Source organism: Chaetura pelagica, unplaced genomic scaffold (genome assembly GCF_000747805.2).
Source record: "Chaetura pelagica isolate M959 unplaced genomic scaffold, ChaPel_1.0 scaffold46, whole genome shotgun sequence".
Taxonomy (NCBI): domain Eukaryota; kingdom Metazoa; phylum Chordata; class Aves; order Apodiformes; family Apodidae; genus Chaetura; species Chaetura pelagica.
The window spans coordinates 2559690-2567320 of record NW_009954102.1 but is presented as its reverse complement, the minus strand read 5'-3'; the positions used below and the strand labels follow the sequence as shown (position 1 = coordinate 2567320).

The following is a 7631-nucleotide window of genomic DNA, read 5'->3' as shown; positions in this document are numbered from 1 at the left end:
TCTCCTTGCCTAGTTAATCCAGTATCTCTTTCCTTCTGGCTTCTCCTCTAGTGTGTCTTCCGTCCCAGTTTCCAGGCAACATTTATCTCTTGCTTCCCTTCCCAAATATGTTTCTGTTTCTCCTTGTACTGTGTGAAGTTCCCATCATCAGCTTACTATTCCAGTCTTTTTGCCTCACCGTCATATATACCTTCTGCTGCCTAACTTCAGATCTGCTTTATTTTCATCCTCAGTCCCACGGGTTTTGAAAGTGCTTGCTAGTTTTCTTGCAGTCTCCTTGTTGACTCCTTTGTCTGACCTTTCTCTCCTCCTGGTTATTTTTTTCCTTTTTCTTTCCCTTCCCTGGTTTATTTCTTGTGTTTGGCTTTTGTCTCCTCTCCACACTGCCTGATAGCCCTTCCAAACACAAGGTGGGGTCTTGGACAGCAGTTTCAGAGTCCATTTTTGGTATGGCACACAGAAACCTAGGAACTCAGTTGCAGGGAAAACCTTTATCAATCATCTCAAGTGTGCCATGGATGGACAGGAGTTTTAAGTTTTCAGCTATGAATCTGTAGCAGATCTGTGCTGAACTTGTGGGAACTGTGATTTGGCTACAGCTCCATCAAAGAGAGTGTGAAAATAAAGGTCTCCTGTTGCTAGCACATTGGTCTGAGTACATTCAAGCATTAACTTCACAGATAATACGTTGCTGAATTATTTTGCTAAGGATAAAGCTTCTTTCCTTGTCTGTATTTCTGAAATGGCAGTGCTGTTTGGGTAGAACTTCTTGGAAGAATTTGGTCCAAGCAGGTACCTGCCATGAAAAGTATTAACCATGTTGCTAATGTTAGTTGAAAACAAATTACTGTCTTCAAATGGGAATTATCAGGTGACCTTTATATTGGGCCAAGCTGCCAGCTTTAGTAGGAAAGTACATGACCAGGGTAAAGATTGTGGAAGTATATAAATTCTGACCTATTCCTTTTTAAGTTGAAGAAGAAATAAATTTTCCAAATTCATCTTCAGAAGCCTCTTTGTTATCAAAATATCCACAATCTTGGTTTTGTTCATGAGTATAATGTTAAAATAGGCACTCTCGATTAATTTGTCGCTGGTGGGCTACAGGTAGTAGAGTTTAACATTTCTAAGAACTTTTAATTGTTCTCCTAATTTGTCCTAGACTGTTCATAGCCCTGCTGAATGATGCTGTTCAGGATAACCTGTCATTCACTAATCCACTCTTGCCCAAGCTTCTAGTCTCATTTGACTTCAGAAATAGTGGTAGCAGTAAAACTACATGTTTAGTTTCTCACCTAATTTTCCTGTCTCTGCTTCTCATCTTCTTCTTAGCCTACTCCTCCTTTATGTCTTTTCAAAACACTTCTTTGAGAACCGTAATTCTCATAGGGAATTCTAAGTAGTAATTTTTTTCCTACAGGTGAGGGATTCACAAACAAGAGGAAGTTCAGAAACAGCTGAACAGCAACAGAAATTATTTTCTGAACCCTTAAACAACAGCCAGTTGTCTTGAGCCTTTTTCCTGAAATGAAGTAGCACTATCTAAGAATTTACAGTGGAAAAAAAATATGTTATCAGAGTTTAGTGGAAGTATTTTTTGGAATCATGTGTTGTGACAGTGTAATTCTAATCTCACAAATTCCATATTTATCCCAAAGCCTGAAGGCAGGTGGTTAAAACAGAGTACTGCAATATTGCTGTGAGAAGTCTAGAATGAAATGTTGAAAGACATGGGCATTGGTGAAGTTACTTATCAGTGGTATGTTTATACCCACTTAGATTTACTTAAAAGCATGTGTGGTTATCACAGTACTTGTCTTTGTCATAAAGATTGCTGTAATTATTGTGATCTCATCTGTTATTGCCCAGCTGTAGTTGGGGATAGGTTTTATTCAGTTGACACTGTGTAATTAGGGTCTTTTTATTTCTTCTTCAGTTGGCAGTTCTGCAAGTAGTAGTGCCACAAGGAGAGATTCTCTATCTACTAGCTCTGACTTGTACAAAAGATCTAGTAGCAGCCTAGCACCCATAGGGCAGCCATTTTACAATAGTCTGGGATTTTCCTCCTCTCCAAGTCCAATAGGCATGCCTCTGCCAAGCCAAACGCCAGGACATTCACTTACGCCACCGCCATCACTTTCATCACATGGATCCTCATCCAGTTTGCATTTAGGTAAAAAAAACAAAACCAAAAAAAAAAACAAAAAAAACACTTTTTTGTTTGTATGTGTGTATGTATTTCTATGTGTACAATATATGTTGCCTAAGAGATGTCACGTTACCTTTGCTGTTGAACAGTTTTGTCATGAAGAGGGGCCATGCCTGAAAGGTGAAGGGCACACTCAAGTGCTTGTTGATTTGACAGTGGAGGGCACTCAGCTTTTTGCAGGATTGGGCCAAAAACTGATTTTTCTTCCCTTGCAGAAGCCTGATAGAGAGCCCAGTAAGACTTATTGGTCCTTTTTGTATTATGTTTCTACAGTATAACAAGCAAAGGTGCATTATTTTTGTTTCTGCTTCAGTGTGTTACCACTTTTAAGGACATTTTAAGATTATATTGTGTTTACCTTTGAAGTCACTTTCACTACTGCCCCTTATCATGCTGAAGTTAGAAAAGTGAGCAAAGCTCTCAATGTAAAATGTATTGAAAGGTGATTTTTGAATGAGTGAGCCTACTACTTCATGGCTCAGATGCTTTGCTGGGAAGGCAATAGTTTATCACCAGGCTGGTGGAAAAAAAGAAAACCCATTTGTAGAAGAAGTAGCAAAGGTTTTTTTCAGTGGTGGCTCTCAGTTATGAGATGTATTTTTTTAAAGAACTATGATCATATTTCAGAAAATTTTAAAGCTAGTTAGATGACATGGGAGCTTAACCTTTAAAATAAAATTAAGAATAAAATAAAATTTAAAAAATCTAAAGAAACCCCACCACAGCCTACAGTATATTTAGAAGATAATGGCTCTAAACTGAGGTTACTTAATAAACTTTCCCTTTTTTTGCTGAAAATATTTGTGATCATTTAATTTGGGTGCTAAGTATCAGACAGTGAAACTGGATGTAATTTCAATATTGAGTTGCCTGTTGCTCCAGTCACTTAACTATTCAGTGCACACTTTTGTGCTGGAAATAGGCAACCTAGTCCCTTATACTTCTGTTAGTGCAAATAAAAGAAGGAGAAATTTTGGTGCCTACCGAAATACATTTTTAGTGAGAAATGTGTGAGTGATTTGTATAACAAGGTTAAAAGTACTTTAAATATATTAGATTTATAGTTCAGTGTCCCCTTCACAGTTAAGTGCTGAATACCCAAAGTAAAGCTGGGCAAGGGGATGTTTCAGCACGTTTTATTTTTTTTTACTTACCTTTTTTCCTTTTTCAGGTCTACAAAGTGCACCTTTGGGCTGAGACCAAGCATGGAAAGTTTCAGCCCAAATGGAGGCTTTTGAGAAAGTTCTGAACATCTGACAATGGGGTTATCATGGAAATCTTTTTCTTTCTTTCTTTTCAAAGTACTCTCACGATAGTTTTCATATTACTGAAAACTATACTGAAACCAAATTTTGGAAGGCATTATCTAAAATTCAAAACATTGAAAGTTTTGTGTTGTTTCACATTTCATTGATGTTAAAAGACTTCTTTCAGTTCTGAGAAAATAAGCTGTGATTAGTACAGAGGACGATGACCTCTTTCAGCAGAAATTGTTACATACTGATTTGAATCCGTTTCTGACTATTTGGCAGTGTGAACTAAGCATAAGAAGTTTCAGATTATGTGCTAGATCATTGTGTAAAGGCCAGAATGCACAGTTGTACTCTGAAAATTGACACAACCTTGTTGGCTTCCATGTATACTGCCTCTTCATCTTCCAACTGAAGTGGACCTTGATTATGAGTAAACCTTTTGCTACCTTACCCAATGGATAGGAAATTTGGAAATGGAGATTTTCTGCATTTTTGGTTCACAAAAATGCAGTAATTTTTTTTTTTTTAGCATTTCCTGCACTCTGCCCTGTGTCATACCTGTGTGCAGTTACATCAAAGGTCCACCATCACCAAAAGCTGAACACTGTTTCTGCAGCTAATAATCTGTCCTGTGTAAATTTATTCTGGTGTGTTCATCAGCCACTCCTGGAAGCATTTGTTTTGTTCTCACATCTAAAAAATGAGGACAAAGCTTTCTCACCAGATGAGAAGTTATACCTGAAATCAAACCAGGAGCATGTTTTAAGAAGGGTATGATTATCACGTAGTCACTTTTCAGAGTACAACAGCATTGTAAGTTCATGTCTGCATGCAGTTGCCATTGGTATTCTGATAATGCCTGTCAAATGCAGCTCTCCCTCCACCTTCAGAACTTGTCCTGCCTGCTTATATCAACAGGTTCAGCTAAGTTTAACTTAACTGTTTTAAAATGGGCATCAAACTCGATTGCTTCTGTGTCAGCCACCAGAATACTAGAGCACAATACTGGGAAAGGGTGCATGGTTTTATAACCCCTTTGTCAGACACTGCTGCAATTTGTAGCTTAAAAGACCAATTTCCCTTTGACAAGAAATTTGTGATATTTTGCTGTTTTTATCTCTTCTCACCATCTCTTATCCAACATCTTAAAATAGGATTATGCTAATTACTGTGTTCAAGTGTCAGTTTTCCTGCATTTGAAGGGGCTTGTCAGTTGTCTGTAACTGCTTCTTCACTGTAATCAGTTGGAGCAGTAAGGTCATGAATTTGAACTACCCTTTCACTCCCAGGGACAAAAAAAATGCAAGAGGAATTTTTCCTCTGTGTTGCTAAAAATCCTTTTAGATTGGTAGTGCTTACTCTGCTTGTTGGTATGTTGCAGCATTTTAAGGTTTTGGTGTAGAACAGTGTTTTTAAAATCTGGGCTTCTGGAGGTCGGTATTTTCTGTGTGTTGCAAGCCAAGCTTGTTACTAGTTTAGATTGGTGTTGGTTTAGAAGTGGTCATTCTGGATAAGAGTCAAGGCCCCTTGGCAAGACAGTGTGGAGAACTTGGCATGGCCTGTACTGTTGCTCTACTCTGAGCTTTGGTAAGCCAGGCATAGTAGCCACTTGCATTGATAATCACATACAAATACATATATAGAGTCACAGAATGGTTTGGGTTGGAAGGGACCCAGAAGATCATCTAGTTCCAACCCCCTTCATGGGCAGGGACACCTCCCACTAGACCAGGTTGCTCTATTTTCCATATGAAGATGGAATTTTTAGCTGAGGCTGAGATGAAGCTACTGGTTTACAGAAGAACAAATACTTTGTAGAAATCAAGCTTAAAGTGTTTATACTTGCTTGTGTTTTACTAGAAAATAATACTGTTGATCGATTTAAACAAGTTGCTGTGGATCTGTTTTATGTCTTAGAAACAGTTGAAGTAGTAGTTTGAGAATAAGTACTAACAGACTAATTATGTCAATCTAGTTTTTAATAATATTCTCCTTTCCATTAATATTTTACCCATGCTTAAGGAGTCAGTAATTTAAAGTGCTTTAAATTGAAGCTTAGTAAGGCTCTGTTTTAGATGGCCTGTATCACTTTCCTCTATGCCTCTGTGCCTCTTCCTCCCTATGGACTAACCACAGGGATTTAGGTGTTCAGCTAAACTGTAAAACAACTTAATATTATTCATGGCATCGGAGATCTCTGTTTACAAGATCAGAAGTGACAGCAAAGTGATTATGTGGAGAGTGAACTGCATGTTTTTTCCCCCAGAGGTTTGTAATTTGTGGCCATACTGATGCCTGACAAGGCTTCTAAAATGTCAGTGTTTAAGAGATGTTTAGACTAGGTGCTTTATTCAATAGTATATGTTCCCCAAATTATTTGTAAGACCCAGGTTGTTACCTTTCAAGTCTGGAATCAGAATCTGTAAAACAAGAGTCCTGAGTTGCTGAAGAGCAGAAGGATGCAGTGGGCTGACCAGGGGGATTTGGGTAACCAGAATTCAGATTTCATTTTTCAGTTTCTAAGCTGTTCCTACTAAAAATTTTCAGGAAGGAGACCAGTTGTCTTAAAAGTCCACATTAATGCTTTGGTGGTTTTGGTCTGAGAAAGTATAGAAAATAGTCTGTTGTATGCAAGAGTACATCTACATGTAAGAAGTACCTATGACAATAAGCTTTTATTGGGGGGAGGGTGTTACTAATTTTCAAGTGCAGAATTGCCACCAAGCTATAGCACTGCTGCTGTAGTAAAAAGTAACATGAGAAGAAAGAGTTAATTACCTATTACCATTTTTTATACTAGCATCCATAATTTTACAAGGTTGAGCATCCTGTATGCTTCTGAAGACAGGTTCTTCTAGGCACAATGGATGCATTTCCAGCCTTCCTGTGTTATGATCCTGCTTAGCATGATGAGGTTAAGTAGTTTGATGGACTAGACAGGAGTCTGCCAGTTGCAGCATAGTTATCTTACAAATCTTAAAAAGAGATGCCTCCTAAATTAAACTGAAGAAAGGCCTAATAGTCCTGAAATATAAAATGTATTGTATATGTGCAGTTCTGCTACACTTATATAGCATATTTGTTAGATGCCTGTCAAATTAATTTCTGTTTGAATTGCTGGATAAGTTGTCACATTTAGTTTAGATTTACATGAAGGCTCAGTTAAAAACAAAATACAAAAAAAAAAAAAGGTGAAACAATTCTTGATTCACATGTGCAATTCTGTGACCGTCTGTGCTGGTTAGAGCCATACATTTTGGGAGCATGTCATCAACTGCCTCCTTAGTTTCTGGCACACAACTGAACATGCGGTGAGTGGGGCAGAGGAGATGGTACAAGAGGAAGACAGCCTGTTAGACTTCCTTTTAAAGCGGCCTTGCTGCCCTCTCGTGGCGTTTAGTAGTGTTACTGCACAGCATTGGCAAGGAAGGTAGGATTTCAGTCGTGTTTAAGTACTCTAGATGAGAAGTGTCCTTGTTCCAGGTGCACAACTTTTAGAAGGCTGTCCCTAGAAGAGAGATACCTGCAGAGCATCGCTCTGGTGCTGCTTCACCTGCAGAGAATTGGGTTTCTTTTTGTCTGTTAGTATCATGTGACTGTCAGCTCCTTTCTGGAAACAGTGATTATCAATGGAAACTAAAAAATGATAGTTAAGAGACTTGATTTTTCTGACTGTAAAGAATTTAGAGGCTTTAATTTAAAATAAAACATAGCAGGTTTTAAAAGGTATCATAGGGCATAAAGTATTTCCTGATTCTTACCACTGAATTTTAAAAAGTAATAATAAGATACATACTAATTCTGTCTGTTTTAGGACATAATCCTATATAGTGCAAAAAATGTGATGCTTGGTATGTCTTGCAGAGCACTAACATCTCAGATTCTGGTATTCCAGTTTGACCTTTCAAAAAAGATACTTTACCATTAATACATTATCAGCCCACTGTAACACTGTTTTAGCCTGGCCTTATAAATACTTGGAACCACAAGAGGGCTTGGCTGGGGCACTGTCAGCTGATTGTTATTCGTATTTTTAATTAATTTTGTAAAAAAGCACCATTCAAACAGCACACACTGCAATTTGTTTTAAATTCTAATCTAGTTATTTCTTGCGTTGGCTCAGAAAGGACTTCTAGTTATTGTGTCACTTTCTAGGTAACCTGTAGGGA

The 7631-nt window shown here is 37.9% G+C and overlaps 1 protein-coding gene across 5 annotated transcripts in view; it reads left to right on the top strand.

Annotated features, from left to right (window-relative positions):
- PUM2 (pumilio RNA-binding family member 2) overlaps positions 1 to 7631 on the top strand; it is a 58699-nt gene that overhangs the window by 40732 nt on the left and 10336 nt on the right. For 4 of the 5 annotated variants that reach the window (XM_010002376.1, XM_010002377.1, XM_010002380.1 and 1 more), the window contains one exon: positions 1937 to 2173. The exons of the other annotated variant lie outside the window; for it this stretch is intronic. In XM_010002376.1, coding sequence (XP_010000678.1) covers positions 1937 to 2173 — 237 coding nt within the window. The remainder of the gene's footprint in view (positions 1 to 1936; positions 2174 to 7631) is intronic. 5 annotated transcript variants of the gene reach the window in all.